Source organism: Rhagoletis pomonella, unplaced genomic scaffold, assembly GCF_013731165.1.
Source record: "Rhagoletis pomonella isolate Grant_MI unplaced genomic scaffold, Rhpom_1.0 Rhpom_scaffold_00008, whole genome shotgun sequence".
In the NCBI taxonomy this organism is placed as follows: Eukaryota; Metazoa; Arthropoda; class Insecta; order Diptera; family Tephritidae; genus Rhagoletis; species Rhagoletis pomonella.
Genome location: NW_023458562.1, coordinates 8,276,594 through 8,292,224, shown reverse-complemented (window position 1 = coordinate 8,292,224; position 15,631 = coordinate 8,276,594). Strand labels below are relative to the sequence as shown.

The window sequence follows — 15,631 nt, the reverse complement described above, 5'->3', positions numbered from 1 at the left end:
CCAAATTGTTCTTCGAGAGAAAGTTCCTTAGAATTTTGCTCCCGTTTTTTTGTTAGCATTTTGTTCTCCTAGAAATGTTCCCGAAAGTATTGTTCGCATTTAGTTCTCTCTGGGAACGTTCCATAGGGTTTTGTTCTTATATAATTGCCAGTGAGAACGTTCTCGTCAGTTTTGTTATCCTTTTGGTTTTGGGAACAAAACTTCGAGAACGACATTTAGTTTCGATCATACATTTTGCTCTTGGTCCCTGTTTTAAGATATTAATATTTAATATTCTTTAAAATATACATTCATACATACGTATATATACCCTGCAAACCATTTTTTCAGAGTATTCTGCATTGTAAAGAAATTTTAAAGAATTCGTTAAGATTTAATTCGATTTTTTGCCGAATTTTCTAAAATGAAATAAATTACGCACCTTTCCATTCTTTTACGAAATTTCGGAAGAAAATCTGTGAAGCAACGAAAATAATGCTGCTATGTGAAGAATATCTTTCAGAATTTTTCCAGAATTTTCTTTATTTTTCGTACAGAAATTTCTTTACGAGTTCGTGTCAACCCCTTCATATAATTTTCTTTGAAGATTCGTAAAAAAATCGTTACAGAAATGAGATACTCCTAACGATTTCCTTAAGATTTCGGGAACTTTGGTTTGCAGGGTATATGCATTTACGAAAATTAGTAGTTTGACTTTAAGTACAGAAACTAATGTTTTAATTTACTTTTTTGTCTGCGTCTACTCAGGCTAGCGGATAGGTTTACATAGTCGCGTACATTCTAGACATAAAAAAAAAATTATTAAAACAAATTTTCTTACTGAAAAAATATTTATCCTCACCAAAAAGATCATACAGAAACTTTATTTACACCATTGTATGCTCTGAACTTGAGCAATTCTTGCGGCTGTTTGATATTTTAGACATCTACAGAACTCGTATTTCTTGAAAATATTTTTACGATTATTTTACAATTAATTGATTAATGAAACACAAAACTACTAATTGGACAAAAATAATCGATTATTTATTCAAATGATTAATCGCTGCCATCCCTATTTTTCACTACTCTGTAAAAAAAAACAAAAATGTTAGATAGGGTATTTCTTTATTAATGTAGAAATATGTACATGCATACCTATGTCTGCATGTAATATAAATTTTACTAAGAGTTCCAAGAAACAATTGCTTGGAGAATCCAAATTGACCAACTTCCCCGGCTTTAGAATATTAGTAAATGATTTGCTTGCTAATGCAGACAAATAGTATATATAAAATAGAACCCAACTGTTATCACTCCGCTGCGTAAACAATTTTGGCAGGTGTTTACCAATTTCATCTACATTACTTATTTTCTCCATTATTATCAATTCATTGCAAAGTCAACACTGCCACCAAACGAAACCCCATATTCTCCAACTAAATGCATAAATACAGCACTCATCTAAACCCCGAGTTTACTTCCTTTATTCTCTTCTCTCTTCAAGTGTCGACGATGACTGTAATAAAGAAATTTTAGCTGAAATGAGCGAATCTGTGGCTCAATGGTGCCAACAACGGCGCCGCAACAAACCAGAGAAACAAGAAAAAATAAAAAAAAAAACCTAATAATGCCGCAAAGGACTAGATACGGCAAAAATTACAACATTCACACATACTGCAAGGATATCTGGATATCTAAGCATGTACATGACGGAGCACATAGGCTCGTTTTCGACCTGACAAGAAATGACATACCGCACAGGTTCTTCAAAAGTGTATTAACTCAAAATTTGCCATTTCTATTATTATGCGCTAAATATGTTAACATAGATAAGTTAAATCAGTTTTTGTAACTTGTTGAAAAATAAACCATCTTTCCCATGTAATTAACATAAGTTCATAAATAATGTTTGCGTTTACTGATAAACGGGAAGTTTGAGTTAAAACACTTTTAAAGAACGTTTGCCATACGAAAGTAAACTGGGCTTAACTGCGAGGGCTAAACTTAATATTCTCAAATACATACTCTACTTGCCCACACAGACGTACCAATGTGTACTGCACAAAATGCCCACGACAAGGACAGCCGACAAGAAAATAAGAAAGTAATATACTCGAAACAAATTACATCAAACTTTTTTATGGCAATAGTAAAAACAACAACAAATAAGTGTATTAAACATAAGTAAGTAAACATATGACAGGTCTTAAGTAGGTATTCAGTGAGATACTCGCACTACTTAAACAAATTGAGGTTGCATGCAAACATAAAGCACGCAGTGCAAAATGCATGTATAGGGGTGTATTAGGGATGTTGCGAATGTGGAATTTTAGACATCCGCGGATGCGAATGCGGATGTCGAGTATTTTTATGAACCAATTAGAATCTAGCATAATGGCTAGATCGTGGTTTAAACAGCGCTTACAAGCCAAACCAGATGTGCCAGGTTTTTCTAAAGCGTTTTAAAAAGGATTCATCATTCTTATTCCTTTGGCTGTTTCTGAATTTGGGGAATTCATCAGCGTTTTTTGATTTTAGTTTTTGTAATTCATGTTTAATACTTTCTTCTGCGACTGGTTTGAAAAATTTGTGCTTATAGCCAGCTAAATAGGTGGGTATGGAACGCAAATCTTGAACAAAATTCTGTTTTAAAAGTCGTGGCTGCCAGCCGAATCGGATCAGAATATTGTTATTTTTTTTAAAGCACCCCGTTTTTTTATAAGCATTTGAATAAGCATTGGAATAACGGATGATGAGGGTCTCAGATAGTTACGTAATTCTTACCTTATTAAAGGTCAGACCTATAGCGATTCTCTTTATAGCCAGACGTTGATCATTTCTGCTGGATATCCATATAGAAGGAGCTTACTCTTTGAATTTAAATAGCAAAGAAGGGAGACGTAGGGGGACTAGGGGGATTTTTAACACACAAGTTTTTTGCCAAGGATCCAATGTAAAGAAAGAAACCAATGCAGGTATTTAGAGCACAGGAAACAAAAAAATATATATTGTTAAGAGGACTACATATCGAGCCCTAACCGCCAAAATAACGTAAGCGCCATTTTTTTCAAAATCTTCTTTTTGATGCAGAAATGCATCTAAATCCTCATTTTGAAAAAAATGTCGCGTACGTTAATTTGGCGGTTAGGGCTCGATATGTTCTCTTTGACGTACGTCAAAGGTCAAGTAGAAGTGGGAACTTGTATGACTGCCCATTGATAGCTCGGTTATATAGCTTAAGACATAATAGGGCAATTCATATAAACGCGTAAATGCCTCGTAACCATGTAAACCTCGTAAGCTTCCTTAATTTTTTTATCAAAGTTGGTAAATATGACATTTGACCAGTTTTGTTACACAAATACTCCTACCACCACAGGCAAAAATATTGGCTACAAGTTGTCATTTTTGGTTTGTTTACGTTTTATCGGTGCATTTGCACAACATTCGCTTCCGCAAAAGGTCCGCATTGATTATTGCGAATGCGGAAGCGAATGCGAATCTTAAAATTAATGCGGGAGCTCCGCAGTTGCGAATGCGAATAATCGCAACAACCCTAGTATGTATGTACATAAAAACATCTATAAGGATGTGGGTGAGTTGTTTAAGAAAATTTTTTGCGCTTTAAGTATTAGGCATACGTTCATGAAAATACATATCGATGGCTGAGTGGCATGAGAAAATACTAAATGTTGAGCTGTTGCCGGCTAAGGAAAAGTCCGTCCTATTCGGTTTATTCCAAAAAAAACAACTTAACCACAAATCTAGGTGAAAATCAGCAAGCAAGAAAGCAAATTCGAATTTACTTTCACAACGTCTCTGGTAAGAGAACGAAACCAAACGATGTTTTTACAATTACTTAGTTCGCTTGAAATCTATGATGTATTTATGTTAATTGAAACCTGGCTTAATCCTATCTTCTTCATTTCAGAGTATTTTGGCTATAAATTGTATGATGGTTTCCGAAAAGATAGAGTTCTATGAATTATATAACTGCCTCTTCCGGAAGTGGTACTGTAAAGTTTTATTTTAATTTTTTTAACTTCGAGACTCTTAACAACCGAGCTTGATTCGGATGGTCTTTTCGCTAACGTAGATGTGGTCCATAGTTTCGAACTTTTTTAAACAAAAGTCTATGACTATTGTTTGCATCATGTTCCAATTTTAATTCAATTTTAACAGACAGGACCGCATTAAGGATGTGGGGGCCCTTTTTGTGTTAGTAACTACATACAATTAATTGGAAAAAAATTATATTTTAATTTTAACAGTATCGTAAATTATTGACTTTTTACCACCTGTTTTCTTTTGAAATGCTCGTCTGAATTCTTTTGTACTTGCTGCTTATATTGCATGCAGTATTAAACGACTGCCCCCGGCAGACTCGTTTATGAACAGAGATGGACTAGTACGAATATTTTGTCTTTTTGATCCGGTTTATTATTTCTGCCTGCACTTTCTCACCCCTCAATGTTATTATTTCCTGGCAGGTTGTTGATAAGTAATTCACGTGCCCTCGTCTCTTATTTCCGTATTCTTTGATATGCCCGGGGGTCGTTCTGAGCTATTAATTCCAGCGTACCACGAAAATTTCCATTATTGGGTGAGTCGAGAATCTCATCAGAGCCATAAGAAGCTAAACTACGCAAGATATATTGATGGTTCTGTCAAATCTTCTAAAAGACATCTTTTCCGTAATCTCTGAAAAAAAAATTTTTGTTCTATCGTTATCACATGTGAGGGCTCCAAATGTGGTGGCCGTGGGTCTCGGCCCTGCCGTTAATCCGAAACTACTAACAGAATATATAAGTCACCTTGGTACACCAAGCAACTGAAGCATTTAAAAAATCTCTGCAATGCACAGTGGCCAATTTTTCGAAAAAGCTGGCCAAAGGTCGAAGCGTGGTACAATTGTAATCAAACCTTGTGTATTCGTCTTTATTTTGGTTGCTGGTTTTAAGTTTCACCAAATAATTTCGAAATTCAAAATGGCGGATCGATAATGGCAGCTGTGTACGCTTAAAATAATCAGATTTTTAGCCAAACTAAGGTAGTTAAGTATAAAAGGTCATGTTTTCTGCTTTTTTGTTATATAATGTGATGTAGCGGTTAGCAATATACGTTATCATTCCGCAGGGCCTGGGTTCAAGCCCAGTTTCCGACCAACATGAAAAAATAAGAAACAAACATGTTTTTTGTTATAAAGTCCCCCTTCGGCAGGCAATGGAAAACCCCCGAGTGTATTCACTTATGAGAACAGCTTCTCATAAAAATAAAACCCCCGTTCGGATTCGGCGTAAAACTGTTGGTCCCTCCCCTTTGTGCGCCAACATCAAGACGCACGCCACAAATCGGAAGAGAAGCTCGGACAAATACTAACGTGGTCTTAATGTTTGTTTCTAAAAATCTTGATGTTCAAATTTACACGGGAACTGCGGGATACTGAATGAATGAATAAACAAGACATACATATTTGTTGGTACAGGAATATATTTTTAAGATAACAATTTTATACACCGTCAGACTCGCAGTCATCTGAAGTATCCAAGCTCATATCTATATTTTCTGATGGCAATTCCGCATCCGCATTTACAACAGTTGATAATAATTTAATGGCATCTGACGACAGTTTATGATATTGTTTTGGTGGGTTTAAACGTAAACTTCAAATGACAGGGTCCGAAGATACAAGCGGCGATATTTTTTAATATCCTTATTCCTTGACTCTTCGGCTTCGGAAAGTTGCCCAATTGGCATTCAATAATGAGAGGCCCATAGATGAGCACTCTAATATAGTAGTACTTTCTGACATCATTTAAATTCTACAAACATCCAATCTTTAAAACATCAAAATCTTGACAGAAATAATTTTTTACATAATTTAAATCTTTTAAACACAAAAAAAATAAGAATCACGGGAAAAACTTCAGTATATATGAAAAAGAAAATTAGACCGCCCATCTCGACCACTCTCGTAACTATTTTCCTAATCCATCATAGTGAGTAAACAAAAAGAAATCAATCCGTGAATATCTACGTCTTACGTCAGTTTTTAGATGGCGTGACAATGAAAAAACATGTTTTACATACTCTAGATTACAATGTCCATGAGCGGATGCTTGAAAACTGTTATTTTTTTTTTAAATAATACCACGATTTTAACAACGACAAAAACTCTAATTTACGAAAAGTTTAGAGCGAATTTCTAGCAACAGTCACTTCGATCTCCTGTAACACTAAATGTCTTAAGAGAATCGATTTGTTGTCTCATAACGATACGCAGTAGAGCCCTCCTAACAATATAAGGTGGTTATGCATACGAATGCACCAATTTTTTTTGGACTTTTGGCCAGAGTTTTCCAAAAATTGGCCACTGTGCAATGTACAAATAATATCAAAAACATACTTAAAATACGCATTTAAAAAATAAAGAGCTAAATTTTTCTTATGTAAAAATCTATTGGATTTTATTCAAAAAATATTACACATTCAGAGCGTATTCACTTATATATGTATAGAAATAAAAATGCAAATTTTATTTAAATATTTGTGTTGCAATAAATAACAAAATAGTCATATGAAGGATGAAGTGGAAACGTGTATATTTGAATTTTAAGAAAATTAGGCAACTAGCAAAATAGGCTAAAAACGGCTAATTTTGTTTGCAAAGCGGCTAACAAATCGGCTGCAAGGTAAACCGAATTTTCTCCGGCTATTTGCGATCGCAACCGGCTAAATCTAGCCGGAAAACTAAACTGGCGACACTGCTCGGCAGGCAATCGCAAATTTTTTCCATGAAAAGGCCTCATAAGAGCCATTTGCCGTTTTTTAGGCGGCGTGAATTGGAGGACCCTCTATTTGTAATATTGTACATACATTTGTATATGTTAATGAATTTTTTACCCTACTTCCTTATAGGGAGGGTCATAGTTGATAGTATTTTTTCCGTTTATACTAAAAGTTATTTAACACTATGAATCACTATTGATTTCAGCCCTTATATTTAATTTGGAGTTTTTTATATTATTTTATTGATCTTAGTACATATTACTTGTTTGGGTCAAAAATTACCCTTTATATATTAGCACGTTTTGCTATTGAGAGCGTATTTTTACAACGATTTTGAGCTCTTTGCTAAGTTGGTTTTCTTCTTCAAAGTAATATCGTTATCTAAGCTTGAAAAGGTGTAAAGTCAATTTTTTGAAATCGTTCAGGAGAAGAAGCTCGGCCAAACACTAACATATGTGTGCGCCAATTTATTATTATTACTACATCGACGAAAATAATAAAAAAAAAAAACTCCAAATTAGATATAAGGCCTGAAATTAACTGTGATTCGTAGTGTTGAACAACTATCTACCATATAGTTACTAATGCTCCCACAGCCAAAGATAACGGTACGTTTTTTTTCACTTCACTTTTATTGCCACAATTTCACTATCAGTTTAATTTTTGTACATAGATAGATAAAATAGATAATTAATAGTGGTAGCACTGCGACCAACAGGTCTATTGTGCCCTCAACCGTTTACAGTACCTCATCTAATCCTAGAGAGCCCAAAAATTTGAGGAGATCCCCAGCGACATAGTTGCCAACTTGGTGCTTTAAGCACTAGATTTAGTGCTTTTTGAAAATTAAAACGCCAAAAAAAAATTACTTAGTGCCTGGTGCCATTTTAGTGCTTTTTTGTACCCGAGCGTACTTGTGCACAAGGGTATTATAACTTTGTTCACATAACGGTTGTTTGTAACAGACAAAACGAATCGAGATAGATATAGACAAATGTATACATAAATGATCAGAATGAAAAGAGAAATCGATTAAGCGGTGACTGTCTGTCCGTCCGTCCGTCTCTGCACATGATAACTCGAGTAAAAATTGAGATATCTTAACGAAACTTGGTACGTGGACTTCTTTTGGGCGTAGGACGGATGGTATTGAAAATGGGCGAAATCGGACAATAACCACGCCTACCTGCGATATTTTAGTAACTACTAAAGATAATTCACTCAAAATTGATACTTACAATGAGTTTTAGACGAACAAGTAAGAAAGTCTAAGTTCGGGCGGAGCCGAACATTAAATACCCGGCGCAAGTATTAAATATATGATTTTCTCCTTTCCGAAACCTACCGCTAGATGGTAAGCGGGGGTGTATCAATTTTGAGTAAATTAGCGTCCTTAAATTTCGAAATATTGCAGCTTCAAACATTTTTGAAATTTACCGTTATATGGAAAGCGGCCGTAATTTTAGTTCGATTTCAATAAATTTTAAAGTTTTGCTTTTATGTGGCAAGCACAATAACCATACCGAGTTTGGTACAAATTGCTAGAACGGTTAGCGAGATACATATATGTGATCACAAGTGGGCGGTGCCACGCCCATTTTCCAAAATTTTATCATAAACATATTTCTTGGTAAATAATTGTTGCAACCACCAATCTTGAATAAATTACCTTTAATATTTACTGATTTATTGAAGATTTTGTATTTCTCGAAATTACCGTTATATGGGATGTGTCCGATTTTAAAAATTTTCAGCCATTTGGTATGCTGTACCAGGACTAACAACTATGCCAAGTCTGGAAGAAATCGGTGGAGAGGTTGCCAAGATATACACATGTAACCATAAGTGGGCGTGGCTGCGCCCATTTTTCAAAAATTTATAATATTCTTATTTTTGTCTAAAAGCTATTGTAAATATCAATTTTGAGTGAATAATCTTCAGTAGTTACTAAAATATCGCAGTTTTCGTATTTCTGAAAATTACCGTTATATGGGAGGTAGGCGTGGTTATTGTCCGATTTCGCCCGTTTTCAATGCCATCCGTCCTACGCCCAAAAGAAGTTCACGTACCAAGTTTCGTTAAGATATCTCAATTTTTACTCGAGTTAGCGTGTGCACAGACGGACGGACGGAAGGACGGACGGACAGACAGTCACCGCTTAATCGATTTCTCTTTTCATCCTGATCATTTATGTATACATTTGTCTATATCTATCTCGATTCGTTTTGTCTGTTACAAACAACCGTTATGTGAACAAAGTTATAATACCCTTGTGCACAAGTGCGCTCGGGTATAAAAATAAGAATATTAAAACATTTTGGCAAATGGGCGCTCCTTGGCAGGAACACCGTGATGTTATGTACTGGAGGGATGTCATTCCCCCTCTTCGTGCACATCTCGGGTCCCTTCAAGCCCTCAAGTTCCGGTGCTTTCTTCACCAGCCAGGTTGCTGTTCTCTCGTCCCTGCAGTCAACCAGGAGCATACCGGATCTTAAGTACACCCCACAGAACACCAGCGGGTGCGACCATCCTTTGAAAACCTCTTCCATGATGGCATCCTGGAGTCTGGTTAGGTCTTCCGAGCTCAGGGCAGTAGCAGGGTACTCACAAGGCAGCACCGCTACCCGAATGCTTTTGAGGGCTTCCGAATAGCTGGGTTGCTGAGTGGCACCCCCCTATGCCTGTCCTTGCTCGATCGCCCCGGCCAGGCTCCTAGACCATGAGTTCGGAGGGGGTGGCTGCTCCCGCTGCCGTTTGGTGCCCGGTGTCTCTGGCGGAGTGACCTGGTTGCTACCTCTTTTGTTGGAGCCTGGTGGTTCATCGCTTCTCCGCTTTTCAGCGGGTGCGGGTCGGTGCTGCTGTTGTCGCTGTGGCCCGCTCTTCTGCTTTTCAGCAGGTGCGGGTAAGTGTGCCTGTTTGTTGGGCCCGCTCTTCCACCTATCGGCGGGTGCGGCTTTGTCGCCTTTTCTGTGTCTCTCACGTCCCTCATTCCTCTGCCATAGCTCTGGCTTCAACTGAGGGCTTGCCTTGCCCGAGGTACCATTTAACCCCGGAACTGCTTAAGCCCTCGCGAAGCCGCACATCGGAGGAGGCTTTGCCCTGCGGTGTTTCCTACTACTCTGCTTCTGCCACTCGGAGTCGTCGAACGTTGCTGAGGCGCTACTGCTGTGCGACCTATGGAGTCTCTCCTTCTCCGCCCGGTGACCGCTTTCGGAGCGGCGTCGGCTCTTGGAGCGCTGCCGGCTTTTTGAGCAGTGTCGACTCGTAGAGGGACGCCGACTACCCGAGCGATACCGGTTCTTGGAGCGGTGACTACCATCGGTGCGGTGGCTTCTGTCTGACCTTGCTGTCTCTCTGTACCTGCAAAGAGAACTGCCGGACCGGTGTTGCGGCCGATCTAGTTCGGCAGGTAAATTGTGATTTCCTGTCAAATGTCTGTTATTAAAACTACCTGTTTTGCTCTGGCCCATGCAACGTAGCGCATCTGCACTGGTTCCTGGTTGGTCATCGTCCCTTACATGTTCGATGAACAGCGCTGCCTCCTCGGCGGTTAGCTGGTCTAGGAAACTGCCTTTCCGCCCAGAACTTCTTGGGCCTTCCCGCACGCTGCTCTCTCTTGGCGTCTCCAGTGCCTCTGTTGTGCGTGTTGCTGTTGCACCCACCGCATTTGAAACCGCGGTTGTTATTGTTACTGTACTTGCTGTAGTTGTGGCTGTTGTGGTCAAATATTTTTTTTTATTTTTATTTTGGTAGTTGTTTTTTGTTGTTTTCGTCATCATCTAGTTCGTACGACCACCTTCTCGACAAGGCGAGCTCAGTGGTCTAAATTTTCATAGGGGATCTCCAAAAGTCCGCCGCACCAGCGCCCCTTGTCGCGGTAAGGCCACCGTTACTCGCCGATGCGGCCCGGTGTCGGAAAGCCGCCGTTCAAATACAGCCGGCCTCCTGGCTGCAAATCGTCCAATAGGCGCGGTGTCGCTTAACACCCTGGATTAGGAGGTGATAGTTCTTAGTCACTGTTCTCCAGCAGCCCAAGTCTAGAGAGAAGGTAGCGCGGAGGTCTGCACATCCGCGTTACCTCAAACCAGAAGAGGGCTGGTTGGTGATGCAGCTAAGCCCCCGCACCAACGACAAGGTGCCTGCCCTAGCGAAGGATTTTTGTACATACGTACTTACCGTATGCTCAAAAGGTATCATCGACAAGGGCTTGAGATAATATTCAAGGTCACTGGCAAAGTCTTGGTCAAGGGCATAATTTTAGGTAAAGGTGTTCCCTTTTTCCAAATGTTCGAAGGATAAAGAAATTCCCATGAAAATAATGACCATGGAAAAGATTTTATTCGAGCTTGAAATGACCTACAAGATAATAGTTAGGACCATATTTCAAGAATATTGTCCAGTCTTTATGAAGCTGCAGTTAAAATCTCCATGTTCAGTTCATTATACATATTTCTGGTTTGGACCATGCGAATAAGACGGAACTTACGTCAATATATTGGAAATTAAGTTTTGTTCAAAAAATATTTTCTTTCTTTTTGCGATTTTTTGTAAACCAACAAAGTTATTGAGCACATATCCCTTTGAAAACACTTTGGTTTCTCATTTTTCAAAGTTCTAAATGTCATATCTTCTGACATACACAAAAACGGCTTGGATACTACTTTTACATGGATTTTCACAAGCTTAAGAGAGTATGTTGACTCATCGCAGAAAATAGCTAAAAACATGGGTATTCGCGGTTTTTGCTAATTTTAAAGCTCAAGAAAACTACTTTTGCACTACAGTAAAATGAATATTCAGCCCTTTTATGGTTCTTGACGTCGAGGTAATTTTTTCGTCAAAAACAGCTCTCGCAAGTCCAACGCTGACCACAGCGTTTTTGCAGTAAGGTGCTCCTCCCGAAACTACTGTGATTAGCGAAACCGGATTTAGACTGATAAGGGCTATTTTTTGACGTCGAAAACCATAATAGGGCCGATTATTTGCGATGGAAAGACGAAGATTTTTAGCTTAGTTAGCTCAAATCATACCAAGTGATGACAGAATGAGATTTTGGAGAAAAATTGGATGGTTTAAACCTTATCCAAGCGCACTGTGATATTTGGAAAAATTCCCTCCTTTCAAGCCGGCCTGCCAAGGACTTCTGCTAGGATAAGAGGACAAGTCCTATCTATAGGAATCAGTATGTTCAATGCTTTCTTAATTTGAAAGTTTTATTTCAGGACATGATGGAACATACTTTTTCGATGTTAATACTTTTCATCAATCAATTACTGTGATCCTGCCAGGCAACTATTGAATTTTGGTTATTTGACTTCAGAACAACATGCAACACACTGAATATTAGCGAAGTAAATTTTAATTCAAACAATTGTAATATTTTCTTTACCTGCGTAGAACATGCGTAAGGGTGAACGTAGTAATTAAAAAAAATTTAAACGCCATTGATATATTTATAGTTTCGTTCTCTAAGTTGCAGGCTTATGCCAGATCTTATCAGAAGTGCGATTAACTAACTTTTAACGACGCGATTTTACGAGTTGTTAGTTAAATATTCTTGTTGCTTGCAGTAACAATTGATCGGTTCACTAATTTGTCTTTAACGACACTAAACAGCTGACATTCGCTATTTATTTAAATTAACAAAAAGTGGCACCTCTGTTCGAGATGTCAAATCTTGAAAAAAATCAAACGAATTTACAGTTTGTTCTTGAATAGGTAAGTATTTTAATGAATTCAAGAATTCAAAAGCAAACTGAAACGCATGGCGGTGTTTTTTTAAATATTTGCAAGATTTTTAAGTTTGATGAAAATTTGTTGAATTTTTCTAAGCTCTGTACAAATACTAAAAGTTTGATTTTCATGGAGAATGAACCACGTTTCTATACAGAAATAACATTATTTAAAAACCTTGCAAATATTTAGAAAAATCGCCATGCACTCAGTTTTGCTTCCCACTTTATGTACATATCTTTCAATTCGTTAATACCTATTATAGATGTCAAGGGCTCAAAAAATGCACCCATATCTTTAGCGGTTTCAGAAATAATTTCAGTCTCATTGTCGACTACACAGCTTGGATGAATCGATGCCTTTTCTTTAAAAAGGCCGTCCAGATCACTGCAATTATACCCAAAGATTCGATTGATTATAATAAAAATGTCAAAATAGAATTTTGCAAGCCTTACGCTTGAAAAGGGCAAGTTTGCCTTGCTCTGCCGGTTTTAGTATTATTAATTTGGGTGTTTTTGTAGCGGCGCTCCAACCCGAAAAATTTCGATTCCAATTGTGCAGCACTGAAAACGTAGCCCTTAGCACAAAGTTCATTGCTAATGCTTTTTTCTCCGAAGGCTGGCACTCCTCCCAACTTCACCAATGAAATAAGTAGTTTTGTGGGTGCATCAAGCCACTGAGCCTTGTTCTCCTGGTTGATAATAATAATAGATTGGCACTTACACATATGTTAGTGTTTGACCGAGTTCGCCTGGTTACTATTTGGAATAAAGTGTACTTCATCACACTTTCTTGAACAACCTCCGGTTCATCCTGGCTACAACTCGGAAGAATATCCCCTACATCCCCTCCTTGAACAACCTGTGGCTCATCAGCCACTCCGTCGGAAATAATTTGGGAAAGAACAATTTCCCCAAACATTTCGTCGCCGGCAAGCTCACTTGCCATTTTTGCTCGGTAGTCCACATCTATAGTTTTAACCAATGAATGAAACCGAAACCCAAACCGAAACCGTAACCGTTTAAAACCGTTTCGTTCTTCAAAACCGAAACCGAAACCGTAACCGTTATCTTGACCTGAAAAGGAACGATACCGAAACCATTTCAATCACAGGTTTCAATCGGTTTCCAGAAATTTACAAAAATAATAAATACAAATTTCTTAGAAATAAATGATTTATTTAACCAAAATCAGCAACATTTTGCTAAAATTCTTGTTAAGTAGTAAATAAGTATGGCAAGGTAACTTTTCGCAAAAATCTGCTGATGACTTTGTTGTTGTGAATCGATAATCGATTAATTATATTTAAGTAGCTTCTTTCCCGTACGCAATGCGAGATCCCGCGTGTGCCCAAAATAGCCCAGAAATCATGCCTGTACTCAACAAAATGGGTAATAGAGAGCGAAAATTCGAGCGTATTCGATCGTAAGTGTATTCTTCTTCCTGCCCGAAATAGCCCGAAATTTTCTCCGAGTAAAAATGGATAAAGTGTCAAAGTGCATATCAGCTGTATTGTGTTTACATGTTGCCTGCATTTACCTGGTGCTTTTAAGGAAAAGTGAATGGCCTGTTGATGTATTTTCAATCTATGTACTTAAAATAAAACTTGTGAAACCAAAATTCAATTTCCAAGTGTTTGCATTTAATACCATGTTCTGACCGACAACCAAAACATTTTTCCTTCATTTTCTTTTCATTTACAACCTTTAACTTTCATTCTTATTTTGCTTTGGCCAGGCAATTAACAATAAATCCAAAATGGCGTATTAAAGATGATAAAATATGACTTCCACTTCGATAAATAATCGAAAAAAAAAAGTTTTAGCAACGAAAACATGTTTCCGATGTCGGTCAGAACATGGCATAAGTGACAAAAACAAGAACAACGTGAATCACTGTTTCTCGACTTGTGGGCACGAAATGTGGGTTTTTGCGTTTCCGTACTTCTGAACTTTGTTCCATTTTTGAAAGAAAATGTTTCTCTTATTCTCTAATTACCAAATCCGGTCCGGATTGTTAGGGAAAGAACCTAGTGTTGATATTATCAGTGAACTGTAATTTTCGATTTTATTTCCTCAACGTTTAAGACATTGTGATTTAAATAATATCAACAAAATTTCTGTGAAAAACCGAAACCGGAACGAAACCGAAACCAAAACCCAAATAAATTTTGAAGAACGAAACCAAAACCGAAACACTTGGCAAAACCGAAACCCAAACCGGAACGTTATTTTGAATCGGTTTCATTCCTTGGTTTTAACAAATAAAGGCAATAGCCAATACGTTTCAAATACAAATTTTTGAGTACTTACCATTTTGGACTCTACGGAATGTGCCTGGAGAACACACTATGCCCAGCTTTTTAAAATCTCGCATGTTCCTTATTGCACTTTTGATTTTGAATTTAAACAAGCTGCCAACTGAAACTTACAGGTTTTTGATAGTTTTCTGTTCGTTTACTATTTTGAATATTTTTCTATTTGTGAGAGATCAGACGGTAATTCACCAGAATCTATCTGCTGGAGAATTATTGCTGGAAAAATAAACGAATGCAACTATTATAATCCGCGTAACTAATATTTTTTAATTGCTACTCTAACTAAACCATATTTTCAAAATTGTTTTCTATCAGCCCGGCCAAGTTAGATTTTCAAGGTTGAAGTAACTCGCATACATATATCTCCATACCAAGTTCCAGTACTCTACCGCAAATACTTCCAGAGGTATGTGGTATGAAAATTTCGTTTTGTATGGCAGGTGCCAAACCCCTTTTTTTAATCGAGATAAAAGAGACCCTATCTTTTATGTTGGGCTGAGGTAGTTAATGCGTGAAAGCGTAACAAACAAACCATTCGCATTTATATCAGCAAGGATTATCCAGTACTGACCACTCAAATAATCTTTAGAGGTGAGCATTTTTTACACAGACCCAAATACACAAACATAAAATATTACACCAGGGCTTATGATTTGTTTTGCCCTTAATTGGTGGTGCTCAACGAAAAAACCAATATTAAGTAAAAAATTACGCACTGATTACGCGTTTTCTCAAGAAGATTTTTCAGTAATGATAAGTAGCACGTTGTCCTTTAACCTAGGATTCTTCTTCTGAATGTTAAATAAGTAC

At 37.6% G+C, this 15,631-nt stretch overlaps 1 protein-coding gene across 1 annotated transcript; it reads right to left on the bottom strand.

The window, feature by feature from the left end:
- Positions 1-9,446: 9,446 nt before the first annotated feature.
- On the bottom strand, positions 9,447-14,880 carry LOC118745058 (autism susceptibility gene 2 protein-like). The gene is made up of 3 exons (XM_036478595.1): positions 14,817-14,880; positions 9,870-10,483; positions 9,447-9,797 (listed from the first exon to the last, which is right to left on the bottom strand). The coding sequence occupies exons 1-3, from the start codon at positions 14,878-14,880 to the stop codon at positions 9,447-9,449; spliced, it is 1,029 nt and encodes a 342-aa protein (XP_036334488.1).
- Between the last annotated feature and the right edge of the window lie 751 nt (positions 14,881-15,631).

Excerpts from the sequence above, each read along its gene's own strand:
- LOC118745058 (XM_036478595.1), bottom strand. The coding sequence starts at position 14,880 with ATGCGAGATTTTAAAAAGCTGGGCATAGTGTGTTCTCCAGGCACATTC. Across the intron at positions 10,484-14,816 it reads ATTCCGTAGAGTCCAAAATG|CCACAACTACAGCAAGTACA; the intron begins GTAAGTACTCAA and ends TGACCACAACAG. Across the intron at positions 9,798-9,869 it reads GTAGTAGGAAACACCGCAGG|GCAAGCCCTCAGTTGAAGCC; the intron begins GCAAAGCCTCCT and ends ACCTCGGGCAAG.